General features: G+C 41.7%; 1 protein-coding gene across 2 annotated transcripts in view; it reads left to right on the top strand.

Moving 5' to 3' along the window:
* LOC147261388 (calsyntenin-2-like) overlaps positions 1-18,781 on the top strand; it is a 175,653-nt gene that overhangs the window by 153,909 nt on the left and 2,963 nt on the right. For both annotated transcript variants that reach the window (XM_086203374.1, XM_086203373.1), the window contains exons 10-13: positions 6,375-6,537; positions 14,075-14,241; positions 14,590-14,738; positions 17,492-17,697. In XM_086203374.1, the coding sequence (XP_086059500.1) occupies positions 6,375-6,537; positions 14,075-14,241; positions 14,590-14,738; positions 17,492-17,697 (685 nt within the window). The remainder of the gene's footprint in view (positions 1-6,374; positions 6,538-14,074; positions 14,242-14,589; positions 14,739-17,491; positions 17,698-18,781) is intronic.

Below are 18,781 nucleotides of genomic sequence, written 5' to 3'. Positions count from 1 at the left end.
TCATGGAGAAATTATCAGAAAGTGTACAGTCCTTGATCCCATACAACATGGGCCAGGATCAAGGAGCGTAGAAAGGAAGCAATTTACTCCAGAGAAAACATAACGTTTGTGTAAATCCAGGTCAGATTCAGTTTGAAAGATTTCATCACACTTGGGGTGACAGAGTGTTTAGTTTACCCAAGAAAAAAAATTGGGAAAATGAACAGCTTTCCAACCAAAAAAAACAAAGTTTTTGGCCCACAAAAGAGATCAGCTAAAGTCAACTGCATGCAGGCTTGCAACTGAATGAGTTAATACAAACTGACCTCACAAAGCAAACACAGCGGTGTACATTTATAGTGGCTTTTGGGGGGGTTCCCTTGGCTACATCAGTCATCCCAAATGAGGCAGTAGTAGTGGAGCACCATTATGCATGTTATATGTGAAGCACATCTTTAATTATTGTGAGGTATTCTTAGACTAAGAGCGCAAACTTTCTAGTTTTAGGAGTTACAGCTCACATCTGAAGTCACCACTACACTGAAGCTGCTGTTGGCACGTGACCGCCCCACAGCCAGGACGATGTCCAAAGAGTCTAGATGTCGGAAGAACTTTCAAATTCACAGAGACGAGCCCTAAAATTCAAAAGTCAGCTCTGCCATACGAAGCCGGCATATCCCACATCCACTATGAGTTTGGTTAATCACCTGAAAACTGTAGGTCACTGTGGAGCCGTCACGCTTGCTAGACATTTCTGGGTTTAATGTTTGCTGAGTTACAGCAACCTGCATTCTATTAAATATCGATTAGGGCGATGCTTCGATTATTCACAGGTAATAGACACCAAAGCTGATCCAAAAAATGGAATTTGGGACGGTCACTCTATACCCCCACTACCAACTAAACTACAAATAGCAAATAAACAGGGCCATTACTCTTAAATGATTTCATTGTGAGCCACAGTATGTTTTCCTAACTAAACATAATCTAAGTAGAGAAGCATTTCTAAATCAGAAAATCCTTTCTGCCCCTTGACTTGACGGCAGTGGTCCACTTGGCCACTTCCTGTGTTTGACAGGTCTGCTTCCTGGACAGCATCCTTACAATCAACCTTAGCAGGATGTTTCCCAGCAGTGACAGACAGCGGTGAGACCTAGACAGAAACGGAACTTAGATTAAGGCAAAGATGGAGACTGTGCACAAGGTAATTATGGTAAATATGTGTACTCCAAATACAACTAGAGTTCTTTAAAAAGGATAAATAAAGTATATGTATTAAAGAAAACTTATCAGAGATGCAATTTAGGATGTGTAATGTGGATAAAGTGTGAGCTCAATTAGGAGTAAATGCAAACTACAAACAGAACCTTCACATCAGTTGTGTGGCCATCACACAGGGCAATTAAACTAAACCATCAAAGGGATTTTTGAAAGATTATACTTTATTACCTTTGCTGAAGAGTTTTCTTGTACCTGCATCACCTTGTTTGTCTGACTTTCATTTAGATGACTCCTCCTCTTGGGGACATTTTCATGAACCCCGGTCGAACAAGGTGTGACGAGGACCAAGAAAGAACCCATAAAACCCAGGATAGAAAAAATACATGTTTTTATTTGCCTTTGGGAAAGAATGCACTGTACAGATTGGCCTTCTAGACCTTAAAATGAGTTGATATTGAAGGGAATATCAGTCTCAGTTGCCATTTATATGCATCTTGATAACTATGAACAAATATGTTCCAGCTTCTGTTGGTTGTTTGTCCCAGCAGATGTGGCACTAACCTTCCCCACAGTACATGTAATATATAATATTTTAAGACATTTTGAATTGATAAATTCTCCTACTTTCTCTTGAACCTAAATCTGGATTATTCTTTCAGTGTGTTAACTGCCATGATGACACCAAGCTAGAGCCCACCTATTTGTTTATCTTACAGTATGTTGGGTTTTTTTTCGACAAAAATCCTCAGTCTTTTCTTTATCTTCATATTTACTGCCAGGGCCTCATACTGACAGTATTTTTCTACTATGTCCAGCTGTTGCTGCAGTCCTTGTTCAGTAGCAGACAGTAAAACAAGGTCATCCACATCAAACAGAGACTCTAGCTCTCTGGGAGAGAGAAGCAGCAGCAGCACATTGATCCAACTCAGCAGCATGCTCATTTATACTATATGTGTGCATAAATTACCGCATCAACATCAACGTGTGTATATGTGTATCATAAGTGTGCAGTATTTGTGCATATTGTCCTCTGATTCTTGCATTGTTCAGCAAACATTTTGCATCCAGCAAACTAAACAGCCAAGGTTGGGTTGGATGGTTCACACAAAATAATTACTTGGTCACAGTGAAGGAATGGTGGCAAACATGGTTAACGTTTAATCAAAATTGATTTTATAAAGAACATTTTGTGCAAAATTTCAATAAAAGGCGCTTTATAATACAATTCTAACCAACATAACAGCAACAACAACAGAGCAATAAGAAAATACAGCAATATATTAAAACACACAGTAATCCAGGACAGGGACAGGTGAAGTGATTAAAGAGGGTAGATCACTGTAAACTGGGAGAAAGAAGAATGCTAAGCTAAAGCAAATTCTTCAAGTCCCAAAGAACAATTATAGACAAAGAGAAAACAAGTATTGCAAGTTAAAGTCTCTTCTTTTGTTAAACTATCATCCTGCAGATTCATCCTTTTTTGCTTCAGACTGACAAAAGTTAGTCGGCCACTTAAAAGATTTGTCACTTAAACATAAGCAAAATGGCTTTTATTAAAGCACAATATTTTTTGCCGGCACACCCAGATAGAGGGGAAAAGACATCATAAGAGGAGAAATAAAGACAAAGACAACCAGCTGGATGATGAAGCGACAGCAGCTTTGCCTAGTTTTATGATGTTGGAAATATAGTTGGTTTGATCTTTCAAAAAATATTACCCTGAAGTCTTGTTAGGTTAAATTTCATGTAGTAGTCTGCATTTACTATCTAAAACATTGAAGTTGAACCAAAACTCAATAAAAAAAAAAAATGTGGGTCTCGCATGCATTGAAACTAAACTCACATGAAAGTCTGAGCTGGAATTGTGTCTAAATACTATAAGAGAAATGATCCATTTTACAGCAGAGTACAGAGTACAGTGTCTGCTGGGAGATTGCGTTGGTAGAACATCCGGAGAGAATTCAACAATCAAATATTACCGCCGACTGCTGATGCTCTTAACAAACTCTCCTCTCCATTATCGCATATCACATGTGAGATAAACGATTGTAAAATATGTAAGGTGGGAGATTTTGTCCCCTTGGCTGTAGAAAGAAATCCAACACATATGTTTGCTGTATCATTATATGTAGATCCCTGGAGTGACCATAGAGACAAAAAAAAGGTTTTGAGGCCATGCGCTATATCTTTAGTCCTCAACATGTTCCCTCAACATTGTTTTTTTGAGGCCATTAGATATAACTTGTTCTCTCAATTTAGGTATTTTTCTCATGGTCTTTAAAGATAATTTTGATTTGCGTGTGTGTTTGTGTGTGTGTGTGTGTTTGTGTGTGTGTGTGTGTGTGTGTGTGTGTGTCTCCATAATTTCCTAATTTTTTCCTTCTAAAATCAGAAGATGTTGGTACAAACTTGTTTGCTGTGAAACAAATCCTTCACACCAAAATGATTCCAGTAAAACAGATGCTATGGCCACATTGGCAAGGATAGAAGGGCTATAACAATAACAGTAACACAAATAACTACGAAGGAAAATGTCTTCACAAACTAAAAGATTGACTCAAGACAAGAGATGATTGAACAGAGGTACACTTAAAGTTTGGTTTTCAACATATCGTTGTCCTCTGCTTATCCGGTGGGTCCGGGTCACAGGGGCAGCAGCCTAAGCAAGGAAGCCCAGACTTTCTTCTCCCTAGCCACTTCCACCAGCTCTTCCAGGGGAATCCCGAGGTGTTCCCAGGCCAGCAGAGAGATATAATCCTTCCAGCGTGTGCCGAGGCTGGTTGGACATGCCTGGAAAACCTCCCAAAGGAGGCATCCAAAAGGCATCCTCACCAGATTCTCGAACCAGCTCAGCTGACTCCTCTCAACATGGAGGAGCAGCGGCTCTACTTGGAGTCCCTCCCGAATGTCTGAGCTTCTCACCCTGTCTCTAAGGGAGGGCCCAGCCACCTTGTGGCGTAAACTCATTTCTGCCGCTTGTATTCACGATCTTGTTCTTTTGGCCATTACCCAAAGTTAATGACCAAAGGTGAGGGTTGGAACGTAGATTGACCAGTCGTGAACAAGATCCTGAGACACTTAAAGTCCTCCACCTGAGGTAGGACCCCCCCCCCCCCCGACCTGAAGTGGGCAGGCCACCCTTTTCCAGCTGAGGACCATGGCCTCAGAATTGGAGGTGCTGATTCTTGTCCCTGCTGCTTCACATTTGGCTGTGAACTGCACCAGCAAGAGCTGGAGGTCGTGGCTTGATGGAGCTAAGAGGACCACATCATCCGCAAAAAGCAGAGACGACATCTTCCCACCACCAAACTCGACCCCCGATGTCCACGTGCATCGAAGGACATCCTTATGTTCAGACATGGTGTTGGTGATGGGCAAACTGCGAATTGCACAGAAGTCCAATAACTGCACACCACTCGGGTTCAAGTCACGCCCGCCGTTCCTCCCAGTCATACCCCTCCAGGTCACACTGTCAATGCCCACGTGAGGGTTGAAGTCCCCCAGTAGGACAATGGAGTCCCCAGTCAGGGCGCCATCCAGCACCCTTCTCAGGGACTCCAAAAAGGGTGGGTACTCTGAACTGCTGCCTGCATAAGCACAGACAACAGTCAAGACCCATTCCTCGACCTGAAGGCACAGAGAAGCAACCCTTTCGTCTACCAGGGTAAACCCCAACGTACAGGCAGAGAGTCTGGGGGCTATCAAAAGCCCACCAGGTCTTCCGCCTCTCACCTGGAGCAACTCCAGTGAAGGAGAGAGTCCAACCCCTCTCAAGGACTTGGGTTCCAGACCCGGAGCTATGTGTCATGGTGAGGCCAACTATATCTAGCCGGTAACAGTCAACCTCTTCCACCAGCTCTAGCTCCTTCCCCACCAGAGAGGTGACATTCCATGTCCCAAAAGCCAGCTTCCATGTCTGGGGATTAGACAGCCAGGGCCCCCACCTTGGTCTGCTGCCCAAACCACACTGCACCAGACCCTTCCTGTTCCTCCTGCGGGTGGTGGGTCCACAGGGAGACAAGTCCATGTAACCCTTTCAGGCTGGCCCCGGCCGGACCCCATGGGCTAAGGCCTGACCACCAAGCACTTGCCAACGGGCCCCTACCCCAGGCCTGGCTCCAGGGCTGGGCCCCGGTAATCCTCCGGGTACACAAACTCCTCGTTCTTTCCATTGAAGGGTCTTTTGAACCATTCTTTGTCTGGCCCTTTGCCTAGGACCAGTCTGCCTTGGGTGACCCTACCAGGGGCAAAATGCCCTGACAGCATAGCTCCTAGGGTCATTAGGGCTCTCAAACTTCTCCACCATGATAAGGTGACTGTTCCAGGAGGATGTTTTCAACATGTTTCCCTCACATTCAGATAAATCACCATGTCCCTGCACACTTGAAACATCTCACAGGATATTATTATGTATTTACATCCATTACTTTCCCTGTAACTGTTTGTCTTATTTATGATTTCAAGCAACTGGAGAATAAGCGCCCAATTTTCAGCTTGAATGTTACTTCAAGCTCTAATACTTTATATCCTCCCGGGGCCCAATAATATGGAAATGTCTTGAAATTGTAATAGATATAGATGACTCATTCTACAAGGTAATTAAACCCAGATATTGTGGATATCCCGTCACTGCTAGATTCCAACCTCTGCTCAACTCTGCTTTAATGCTGTGTAACTTCATATAACCAAAGTATGCAGTATAATAACGACATCTTCAATGGAGGAGAGAAGTTTGTGTTTGTGTCAGGGAGTAGTTGAGAGGAAGGAGGCAAGTCTTCACAAGTCGTATTTTCAAAGAATCTATGCAGTGATTGGTAAGTTTCACAGTGTACGGATCCATGTTTGTCACTCATCATATGCCTTTAATGAACAGCTCATTACATTGAAACCTCATTAGCTGTCTGGCAACAACAAGTAAATGATCCGTAGATGACGAGAGAGGAATTTGCTGCTCCTCTCATTGAAGGTAGAGAGGCAAGAAACCTTCAAGGATGCACTTAAAGTTTTAGCTCCATGATTGGAGTAAACATCATCATCACAACAGCATCCTGATGAACACAGAAAAATGCTCCTCATCTAAATTACCTCAAGATATTTTGTGTTCATGCCACCCAAGACTGTTGTCTCCATGAGTGGACACATAGCAGAAAGTTCTCGTGTCTCCTTCTTTACAGATCTGCGACAAAGAATGGCATTATTATGTCATCAACGTGGAATTTCCTGCTGTGACACTGTTTGTGGATGGTGTGACCTATGAACCCTACCTGGTGACCGACGACTGGCCAATCCACACCTCAAAGATTGATACTCAGCTGACAGTGGGGGCCTGTTGGCAAGGTCAGTGTGTTTCTTTGTTTTTCTATCTACACCACGCTTGGAAAAAATGTGGCGCGCACACCATCTGAATTCTCCCTGAAACATCCTAAAAAGAAAAACTAAATGTTAATGAATCTCAATGCAAATGACAACAATGAGTCCTGCTGCTAAACTTGATTTCAACAGAAGGTGCTGTCTGTATTTTGGCTTCTAAATCAAAATTTCAAAAATGCTCAGTGCTGATTGTTATTAGAGCTGTAGACCCCTTTCCTCTGGTCCATTCATTGATCGTTATGCTCTTATTTGACCAAAATCTCATTACTCACGCAATCACTACATCAACAGCCAGGGATTAATCCATTATTTCTTGCCGGGGGGGTGGGGGTGGGGGGGTATTAAAGGTATGTATGCTTCAGCACTGACTAAATTATATCAGAACTAATGAGAACCAAAATTTGTCAAAATGTTTGGTGCCAACTTTCAGGAATGCTGACACCAAGCCCTTCCCCTGCTGTCATTTCCTGGCCAGAGGGGAGAAAGATTATTGGATCAAAACACATATTGACCTGATCATATATCGCAAACTTTTTTTTTTTTTTGCATCAGTATGAGTACAGTTTAAGAAGTAATATTATCCAGTTGTGTTGCAGCTTCTATGACTCTGGTGTTTCTCCAAGGGTGGGGCAAACACCTACACGTGCACACACACACACACACACACAAACACTTATACACATAAACACGGCAGTCAGAGCACGGCTGTATTTAAAAAAATCCCCCTAGCAACCGATCAATTCAAATTTCTTTGCAACTTTGGTTGACAAAGGTTTTCTTTGGTTGACTGGAATCCTAAAGGTGAACAGGATGAATGCCTGAAAATGAGGGAAGTTGACTCTGGATGTGGCATTTCTTACATCTAAATATTTACTCATAAACATGCACAAAAGTGTCGGTTCAAACAGAACATATTTCATTTTCCTGGACAGTATTATTGGTGTTCAAGAAATACAACATCAAGAGAAATTTGTCCACTGAGCATGCTACAGTAAGTCTGTGGTAAAACATATCGTTATGGAAAGAGGATAAAAAAATTCTCGGAACTCCAACTTCATTCTATGCAGCAGCTGATCATCCAAGAACTCACAACACAATTGAGCTCCAAACAAGTTTGCTTAACAGAGTAAACAATTTGCACAATGTGTGGCCCTTTCCTGTTTGTTTGTTTTTTTTAAGTAATGATGGCCTTCTAGAATGCATGATATAAGAGGTTCTAAGCATAGAAAAGCATGAAAAGTATGGGTCATGGGTGCTTCTCTGACTTTTTAATGTATTAGCGATACTAGTTTTTATTATATTATTTGTTGCGGCCTGTTCAGCATTAAGTTAGGGTGTTTCCATCCTTTTAGGATCATGAAATCAGTTATTTACCATCCTGGAGAGATTGACAACTTGCAATGCAACCGCTTCATCGTGACATTTGAGTTTCTAAAGGCCATTTGTGCTTAAAAACAAATTTTTTAGATGCTAAGTTGAACTGCATTGGAAGAAAATGACAGCGTGTATCAAACATATACTGATGTTAAACAGCAGCAGCCAAACAATTGTGAAAATTGTATTGGAAGCACAGAGAGCACAAGAGGGAAAGTGGGAGACTTCCTGTTAAGATAAATAAAGAGATTAAGATTTATGCCTCGGGGCTGCAAGTGTTTCTTTGAAATTGAGAGGCACGAGCGGAGTGGGTATGAAACGGGAAATTCTGTGTGTCAGTTCCAGCAGCGGGGAATGAGCGAGCTGTGATCACATTGGCATGAAGAAGAGCTTCCCCGCTGCCATGTTTATGACTCGAATAATTATACCCCCAAAAAAAGTGTTTTACAGGAGGGCAGAATGAGACAGCAATGATCCATTCTGCAGCTTGGCTAAATCGCGCTCATAACTCTCGCCAGAAAAGCTTGAATCGTGATGGCGTTTTGGTTGACGCTTAAATTTCCTTTCATCCTTTGCCTGATTGCAATTTTCTTTGTCATCATCATTTTCTTGCTTGCTTCACACAGCCCTCCCTTTCTGCCTCTTTCCATGAACCTCTGATTGTGAGAGAAAGCCCTGAAGGAAGGATTAGCTCGAGTGAATGGAGGACAACTTTGCCAGCTATTACATCCCAATGAAGCTGCTTTAAGCTTCACTAAGCCGCAACTGATAACTTTGCAGGCCATTAGTGAGCAAGATTGCCTTTCAGAGCCTTTCATTTCACTATCCCCTTTTCCCCACAATCAACATCATAATGAGAAAATATGTGAAATGAAGGCATTCGCACTGTACCTCCATTGCCCAACAACAAAAATGTAACTTTTGTGACACACCAGGGTTAACAGGGAATTGGTTTGTCTTGCTGGGTTGTGTGTTTTTGAGCATTTTTTTCTCGCTCAGTAAGCTCTTCACAAGTTTGGATGTGAAATGCGTGTTTGCTGTCTTATTTCATGTGCAGCAGGAAAGTGGGTGAGATATTTCAAAGTCCAGTTGTAGGAGGACATTCTGAGAGACTTTCTAAGAAGAAACTTCAAAGCTTTGAATTATTGAAATCATACAGTTGTATTGACTTACCAACATTGATCCAGTGAAGATGTTACCAAGCCTCACAAGTGATGTCAGACTTTGTGTGCTGTGTTTGCAAAGTGAACAGCTGCGCTGATAATCAAAAGGAACCGCGATGGAAAGGACATTCTCCACAGTCCTCAGCCAGAATTAGACAGCAACAAAAATATTTTTCTTCCTTTTCTTTTTCATTTTTCTTTTCATGTCCCAAGCCTGAAGAATGAAAATGCTCCCGACGGTGAAGCCCAGATTACAGAAACACAAAGTGGTCTGAATTATATATTGAAACCTAACTCTGCAAACTGCTAAATCCAAATCAGGAGCTTCCTTAAGGGGCACATTTGTTTAAGGCAAATTGTATCTGAAAAAACAATTTTGAATTAAATATCGTGGCGCTACCGAGGTATCCTGGCTACACATCATATTCTAAAAAACATCTTTGTCTGATACCGAGCCTTGCAAACATCTCTCCTTCGACATTTTTGTGGGTTTTTCAAAGAAAATGAGAAAAATGCTGTAAAAAACGAACATTGCCTGTAATGTCACAGATCATGTTGCAGTCAGTCGAAATTAAAGCGGGTCAAACTGATCACAGTTGCATCGTTTATTTAATGTAGGTTGGTCAAGTAATTGGTTAGCATGTGAATAAATGAATAGATACATTCTAGAGGTCAAAATCTTCTTCTTCTCCACGGGTTACACTCCATGTAGAAGCTAAATCCATCCAAGAGAAAGATTCATTATGTCATTTTTTTAATGTGTTATTTATTTCCTATAATTAATCTAAATTGTTCAGTTATTTTGCCAACTCCTTTTTTTTTTTAATGAAAATCATGCAGCCCTAAATTGAAGTATTTTGGCGCAGCAGAGATATCTCAGCATGCAAATGGGGCCGTATTGACTCAAGTAAACATCTTTGTTTTTCAATTAAAATGTGAATAGTGACACAAGAATGATGATTCCTTCCAATATTGTGAATCATATCACAACTGCAATTATCAGTCAAACTAAGTATTAGATAGTTTTCCCAAGTCATTCAGCCCTGATAAGCCAGTTATAATTTTGCTTCCTCAGACGTTCAGCGTGTTTCCACATTGCATCAAAACATGAGGAACGCATGATGTCAGATGTCTCTTCAGATTTACGTTCTACGACAGATTCGGCCGATATCTAGTGACGTTCCGATGATGTGTACAAGTTTCATAGATACTAAAGTACATGTCCACATTGTAAATATTCAAAAGTGAAATTATGCTTCATTTGTCAACGATAAGTTTATTGTTTTTCTTTGTCATTGACAATGTGCAAAGAAAACTATCTCACCAGCATCGATACCAATATTGTCCTGCATCCCTGTAAATTATTAATGCACAGCTCTCGAGATTTGTGTTAATTATTCTTTGCTCTTCCTCCTCCCAGTGTATTCATGATTTTGCTATTCGTGATGTGCCATCTTCCTCTTTTCTTTTATTTACCGTTTTCGTCGATGTATAAAATCAGATACACATTTTGACACAGGCAATTCAACAATAATAGCTGGCACTTATCTGTGGAAACACAAAGATCTCGCCATGATGAAAAACCTTTCAACAATGCATTTGCGAGACGGATGACGAAGAATTACGGGCAGAATAATGGTAAATGTTTTCTGCGTTTGGAGAGAGAAGGAGAGATGAGGGTATTAAGAAAATATCTCACTCCGCTTCTACTTCCACTTTTCACAGTGTTTACAATGACTGCACCTAATGCATGGATAAATAGTCATTCTTGCTTCTTGAACACAAAATCATCCTAATGGTATGTTTGCGACTCTCATCAGACAAGGATGCCATAATCCCTGAAAGGAAATTGCTCTAGCATACCGACCACGGCGTTACATATTTTTCTTTGTCTGAAAAACATCCACATCTCAGAAAATGTTCATATAGTGTGTTTCATAATGGTCGACATAAAATTGCCATAGAACGTTGTTTTCCAGAGCTGCCATGTCATATGTATGTGATCTGCTTTTAAGTGGTGTAGTAAAATGCAACCACAGATTTTAGTGTTCACTGCTGTCAAAGCTCAGCAATATTTTTGGTTTTGTTTTGTGTCATCATATCCAACCAAAGTGTTTCATGGACACTACTGTATGTTTTTGGCAAGTGTAACTGCTACGGCTTCTCCAGAGCCATTTTTACATCATCCTGTGAAACTTTTTGTTTGCCTTTCTTTTTTTTTAATGAACTTTTTTTTTAATTCATTTTATCCATTTTGCAAACAAATATACACAAATCCCTCTCACCAGTTACTTCCGAGTGTCGTGTGGGCTGACAGGACCCTCGAGAGAGCTAATTTGATATAACAGTTGTCTAACTTCTCGCTGCCACTAGCCAGCTCAGTGGTGAACATGTGGGGATGGAGCCTTCATCCTACAAAGTTCAGGCTCCTTCCTCAGAGGCTCGGCTTGTTTGAAGTGATTCTAATTCCTGCTACTTTGCATAGCAGATGCTATGATGTTATTTACATGTTTATGGCTGTTTACACAGGCTGTTGGTCCTAATGGTTCTTGGAGAACACGGGCTGCATTCTAAAAGAGCACCACTGTTCATTTGCATCATCGGTCTGTTGGGAGGTTTGGCTGCATCTCACAGGTTCTAGTAGAGATGCACCCCCCCCAAAAGTAGTACATATGCCGGTGGTCCCATTATGACTTCCTCTCAGTGTAAGTTTGCCAGCAGGTGGCGGAACAGACAGGAATAGTACACAGTCATCACAGTAAAACACTGAATCTTCTACAGATGTGCAGTAACCATCAGTCTAATCAAGTCAATTTCCTACGAAGCTCGCAGCAAGCTAACACGAAGCAGAAGTTAGCTAACTTCAACAGTAGCCCTCATACAGCAACTTATCCACTCAGATGTGTTCTCAGGTGCCTGACAGAGTTTGGCATCAGTGTATCTGATATACTGTGTATGTTGTGATGATACTGGCATCAGAAACATCACGCATAGCAGGTCTTTATTTTGCTTTTGCTTGACATGTTTATGGCCAAAAGTGGCAAAGATGCTCCTGGTGCTCACCATGGTTTTGATGCTGCAGGATCGCCCACCTAACAGATGTGTAAGGATATATGTGACGGGAGGAGGGACACTGAATATTGATGCACCAAATCCAGATTGTTCACAGGTCCCAAAGCCCGAGACCCACTGAAGCCTCGAGTCTTAAATCACGTGTGTCAAGTCCAAGTCTCAGACCAGAACATGCGTGTCTGGCTCCAGGACATTAACATGTTAACAAAATAGTGCTCCAATAAAAAGAAGTTTGAAGTTCGCCTAAGATAAAAAAAAGAAGAAGATTTGAGCATAATTACATGTCACTCATCAATTAACATTCAGTGCTATGATAGCCTTCCTGAGAGGAATACAACAGCGTCTAATTGCAACCTCACTTTTGTAACAATAATGTAAAAATGAACATTCATCAAGTCCTCAACACCAGATGAATATCAGCAAGTGTGACAGTGAACTGGAGCACAGGTGAACACAAAAACAGGAGGTAAAACAAAAATTAGCTCATGATGGAAATGAGCATCTGGTGGTGAGATGAGGAGGTCGGTAGAGCAGCTCAGGGCGGCTGGTTGTGTCTGTGACAGCAGTTTCTACTCCAGCTCTCCATGCAGCCTTCATTCCTGCCTGCTGGCTGTTGCTCCAACTAATATTAACTAGTACTGTCTCAATATTCCCCTTAAATCAGAATAGAACAGTCATAGGAGAACAAGTTAGGAGCCTAGAACTAAACCGTCAGTACTCCACACTGTCAGTAGAACAACACAGCCTTTTGTTCCAGCTTCTTCTTTGTTATTGTTTGCTTTGAGTAATGGAACTAATGACCTTAAACTACTTGCTAATTGTTGATTTGATTTGATTTGATTTCCAATGCATCAAAGCGACAACATCTTTTCATTTGTACTCGGTGTTTTCTCGTTGTTGGCAAACCTATTTTACACATTGATGCTAAACGCTGATGTTCAGAGTACAGTTCCACATTGGTTTATTTATGCACGAATTAAATATTTGTCCATTTTGCTTAATGTTGCTGCTTGATTTAGAAAAGTATTACATTTAAAAAGGGAGCAAAATGTGACATTTCAGCACAAACTAATCATCTTAAGAAACAAAGTGCACTAGAGTGTCACTCTGCTAGAAATTCTTGAAATGCACAGCTCCTTGCTGAACTATACGACTCGCCCTGCCAGTAATTTGACATAAATGGACTTGATGACTTGCTCGTCAGCTAGCTTGTTGTTAGTTCCATTAGAAGTTCCATTTACTCTCTGAAAGGGTGTATTTCCTGCTTGCTCTGACAGTTGCAGGGTATTCCAGGTCAGGCTCATCTGTATCTGTCATTCATCAAAAAAGTGTTAGCCTGATGGGAGGTGTCAGACAATGTGCTGTTATACCATGTTAAGCTTACACCTGATCACATTTTGCAGTATGTTAGACTTGCCTCTATTCACATCTTGTCCCCTATTCTAGCGTTTATATTGCCATGTCAGAGCTCATGTCACAACTGGGGTTTTTTTAACTCCACTGTAGACTTTTGGATAAAGTAGTCTCTAAATTCTTCATAGCTCGCGATCCACTGGGGCTTGTAAGCTTTGTGTGAAGCAGAATTGCAGATTATATTTTCAGCAAACCTTGTGTTCTTTTCCCTTTGAAAAATAAATAATATGTGCTGTTGTCTTTTTAACTCTGTTTCTATTGAACTGTCCTTTTTTTGCCTCACTTATCCCCACTTTCCCCACCTGTCCATAACTTCTCTTCTCTTCTCTTCTCTTCTCTTCTCTTCTCTTCTCTTCTATTCTCTTCCCTTCCCTTCCCTTCCCTTCCCTTCCCTTCCCTTCCCTTCCCTTCCCTTCCCTTCCCTTCCCTTCCCTTCCCTTCCCTTCCCTTCCCTTCCCTTCCTTTCCCTTCTCTTCTCTTAGGCGGTGAAGTAGCGACTCCCAGGTTCACCCAGTATTTCCGTGGCAGCCTGTCAGGTCTGACTATTCGACCAGGCCGCATTGAAACCCAGAAGGTTATCTCATGCTTGCAGGCCTGCAAAGAAGGCCTTGATATTAACTCCCTTGAAAGCCTTGCTAAGGACATCAAGGTGCGTGTTAAATCCGAGACAGGGTTTCCAACAACACACTCCAATTTCAGCCTTAGGTCGGTTGTACATAAACATCTGATTTTCTTTACAAGGAAGCAAAATGACTTGCAGTTAAGTCCTGTTTTACATTGAAAAGACATTTTACTAATATGCTATTTAAAGAACACGTCGATATTTTGGGGCTTATTGTCCATTCACTCCAGGGCCAGAGAAGGATCCCCAAAGGATCAGCATGTTCCTTTAAAGGAAGTCGAGATGATGGAGCAGATCAAGTTCCTCATCAAGACAGATGGTTTGACTTTTTCTTGTCTGAAAGTTGAAGTTTCCAATGTTTCATCATTTCTGCAGTTCCATTTTAACCCTGCCCAGTCTGTGCTGGTCGTAGAGGGAGAGGATCTGGACAGTATCAACATAGCCATGACCAAGGTCTCCTACATCAACTCTCGCCAGTTCCCCACGCCAGGCCTCCGACGGTTACACATCGCTACCACTGTGTTGTGAGTGACCTCCACGTACTGTATATCGGAGCACATGCTTTACTATCTAGAAAATAAATCACTCTATGTCCTCTCCAGCGACGACCTGCTCTACATTCACAGGCGTCCACATCTGCCACTTTGCTGTCACTTCTCTACTTAAAAAGATTTTGTTTTATGTCGTCACACCCCCCTTTTTTTTTTCTTCTGTGTAGTTTAAATCAGATTCAAAGTCAGATTCAAATAGAGCAAAGTTAAATCACTAAATGAAGCAACTACCTGTGGTGAGGAGTCATTAAAGGAAGCACTTTGTTGCCATAACATTGCTGTTCTCTCTGAAGAAAAACACCCACGTTCAGGCTCCTACTGCTCTGTTGGACCGGTGATGTTTTTTCCTAATGGGTATTTGTGTTATATTCAGGAACTAATTAGCAAGTGCTGGTACTACTACCTTTAGAGTAAATGATGAAAGAGAACGCAATGACAACTGCACTCTAAAGAATCGGTGTGTTACATTACACCATTGTCACTTTATTAACTACTGCATCCGTACGGTACTGAAAAGTATAGTTGTCATCGGCTGCTTTACATTGCTTGGCTCGGTTATTGTTTTGTGGATTTATGTGCTTTCTTTTCTTTCCTGTGCGGTATTTCATCACTCAGCAAGATACCGCAAAGAATAATGATTTGATTTGATTTAACTGCCTGTGTCTCCAGGAGCAGCAGTCAGTCAGTCAGTCACCCTGATGTAAACACACCAAATGTTCCACACCAGATTGCTCCAAAATCAACAGTGTACCTTGAAATTGCGACCTTGGTATTTTCCATGGATTTTTATGGCATCCGAAAGATTAATTCTGACCTTTTTATCAACCGACTGACATTTTCTTCATCATATTGTCATATGAGATAAGTAAATATGGCCTCATAAAAGATTCTTCTAAAGGTTTTATTTTCACATCGTTCCATAATTCCAAATAAATTACAGGAGCACATGAGTGTGCCCTGTCAGAGCAACTGATCACTTTTTATTAGAAATCTATTATTAGGCCGTAGTGATTGCCACTAATAGATGGATATATCCCAATGGATTTAGCCTTGCTAGTTTTACTGGTTGTCGTGTGTGTGTGTGTGTGTGTGTGTGTGTGTGTGTGTGTGTGTGTGTGTGTGTGTGTGTGTGTGTGTGTGTGTGTGTGTGTGTGAAACTGTTCATTTGGAGAGCCTCAAACATGGACAGGTCAAATCAACTTGCAGGTTGATAACGTGGAGCGAGCAGGAGGAGCAGCTGTAGCACTGCACAGTTCAGCTCCTGATAAAGAGCAACAGATCCGCCCTCAAGCTCACACACACTCACGCTGAATCTGTTGATTGAATCAACATGTCGAATTATCATTGTGAGTTTGTGTTGAAGTTGTGAAGCAGCAGCAGTGGGAGGTAGAAGAGAAGCTGAATGATAAAAGGTTCCTTCCATAGATGGAATGTCTCAAACAAGCTGAAAATTCAACATACTTCTATCCTCATTCAGCTTTTTTGTCAAAATAGAAAGTCCCTGTGTGGTTGTTGTCTGGAACAGCTGATACTAATCTAATCTCCTGTGATGGGCCATCGGAATAAATTGACTTCTGCTCTATTAGATGAAAAAAATGTAACCCCCCAACACACAACCTGCAGGCTCTCTGGAAACCATCATAAGTACAAAATAGTTTCAGGATTCTTGTCATTAACTATAGTGAACATTTCAGCTACAGAAGTGAAAATAATGCCATAATGAATAATTAACTGCTGCTTCTGTGCTTAAGTTGAAAATAATCATGTTGATAATAGACTCACCATGGAGCTAATGTTGTTACATCCAGTTAGGAACTCAGCGATGTGGTTTTTGGCCTCAGTCGAGAGTGATGTTTTCTGTAAATGATTCAAAATATGAATAAAATGTAACTTCACAGTGCATCTGAGAAACTATAAAAGTGACTGGTGCATACTGGAGAGTTGAAACTGCCTCAGACGAGGACCACTGCACCCCAGCTGTTTACCTCTGTTTGTTACAGTGAAAGGAAAATTCTGTCGTTGCGGTTGATGTCTCGCAAATATGACGTTCATTATGAACTTGACCGTTCACCAACGAAACTTTTCAGTTCATCTTTGAGTCCTGAGGGTTTTTTTTTATATCTTTCGAGAAATCCCAGAGTGATCCTGAGATATCGGCTAGAATGGGACTGATATCATATTTATGGGAGGTTACAGTGATAATGATACCTTTGCAATTCATCTTCTAGTGTCTCTGGACATTTGAGCCGAATTTGAAGCAACCAGTCACTAAGGATTTGAAGTAAACAAAATTGGGACAGCCAACCCAGAAACATAAGGCTTCTGGTCACTGGATGGAGGCATAAATGAAGGGGCACCACAGTCAGTTTTTAAGATGTGATCTCCTTCCCGGTCAGGTGTTCGGATAAATCGTCACTTAGCTTGTTCTTGTAACATGTCTGAACAAACACCTCAGTTGAAGCGAATTCCTAAACTTTGTGGTTGCAGCAGTATTTCTCCTACCTGAATATTGAAAATATTCATTTCCTTCATTTCATTTGCTGTCATTTGTGTCAAAAAAAATCCCCTCAGATACACGAGAACATGATGCAAGTGCTGTGAAGTAGTAACACTCTCGTCCACTGTTTGTCTGGGTGTGTGTGTGTGTGTGTGTGTGTGTGTGTGTGTGTGTGTGTGTGTGTGTGCGCGCGCGCATGTGCGTGCGTGTGCGCCTGCATGCTTGTCAGGTGTTTCGGGGAGGACACATGTCTCTCCATCCCAGACATCAAGGCGGTCGTCATGGTGCTGCCACCCAGTGAACCGAGAATCACCATTACAGGATCTAATCGACTCGTCAGACCTGCGAGTGACCTGCGGGGCCCACTGGGTGTGGCCCCCTTCAAAGAGCTTCACATCACCAGCACGGTGATGAAGGGAGATGGCTTCAGTGGAGGTGAGTGGGGGCGAGGAGGGAAGATGTGTTCTGGAGGAAATGTCAGTTACAATTCTTTTTAAGGAAGAAATGTTGCCTTTAATGACTGGGAATATAGTCTTGTCTCATTGCACATGTAGTTATACTGTGTGTGTGTGTGTGTGTGTGTGTGTGTGTAGCTGGGTTTTCACTATAAAATGAAGAAATCTCTCTCCATCCATCCTTCAGTCTTTCCATATCCACTTATCTCCTCTCCAGGTGGTTGAATCCATATGAAACTGCTCATGGCCACAGAGAACTGTCATATACAGGGAGAGACACGGCGTGATCATCAATATAATTGATATATGTACAGATTTTATACAAAACAACACACAAAACCGCCATCTTCTTTTTCTTAGTTATAAACAATAGCACCGCTGTGTCATTACAACTCACTGTGGTCAAAGGTGGAAGTGATTCGCATTAATGTGACGTCGCCGTGTCACGCAGCAATCACAACTCTCCAGAAACACCTCTGGTCATACGATGATGGAACATGGACGTGTCAGCAGCTGGGGTCCATGACATGTTCTTAAAAAAGGAAGGTAAACATACGTCACACGTTGCTACAGACGTGTACTTCCTTCATGTCTCTGTCATTGACTCCTTCTGGTTCATGTCATATCCTCAAGGATATTTAATGTCATCACTCAATGTTTTTATTGCTTTGCACTTTTGTTGTGCTGTAATTTTGCTTGAATGTAATAAAACATGATCACTCTTTAATCGCTAAGACATCAAGAGGTTAAATCAGTCAGAGTTGTTGAAAAGATTCTAGAACTCCAGAGCTTCCTCCAGTCACTCCCAGTACAGCGTCATGACGCTACAGGCTACAGTTTATTAGCATATTTGCCAAATTCTCCTCCTGTTTACAGGTCTGGGGTCTGCAGGGTCACATTTCCTTGACTCTGCATGTAGCTGTGATACACGTGTCCCTGAGTATGGACTAGTTCTGTGTGAAGAGAATTCAGTGGAATACTGCTGTACAAACCTCTGTGTGTGCGTGTGTGTGTGTGTGTGCGTGCGTGCGTGCGTGCGTGTGTGTGTGTGTGTGTGTGTGTGT

Source organism: Aulostomus chinensis, chromosome 5, assembly GCF_037954235.1.
Source record: "Aulostomus chinensis isolate RoL2024-O1b breed Wild chromosome 5, RoL_Achi_v1.0, whole genome shotgun sequence".
Classification (NCBI taxonomy): domain Eukaryota; kingdom Metazoa; phylum Chordata; class Actinopteri; order Syngnathiformes; family Aulostomidae; genus Aulostomus; species Aulostomus chinensis.
The sequence above is the reverse complement of the archived record's forward strand: the minus strand, read 5'-3'. Positions and strand labels throughout refer to the sequence as shown.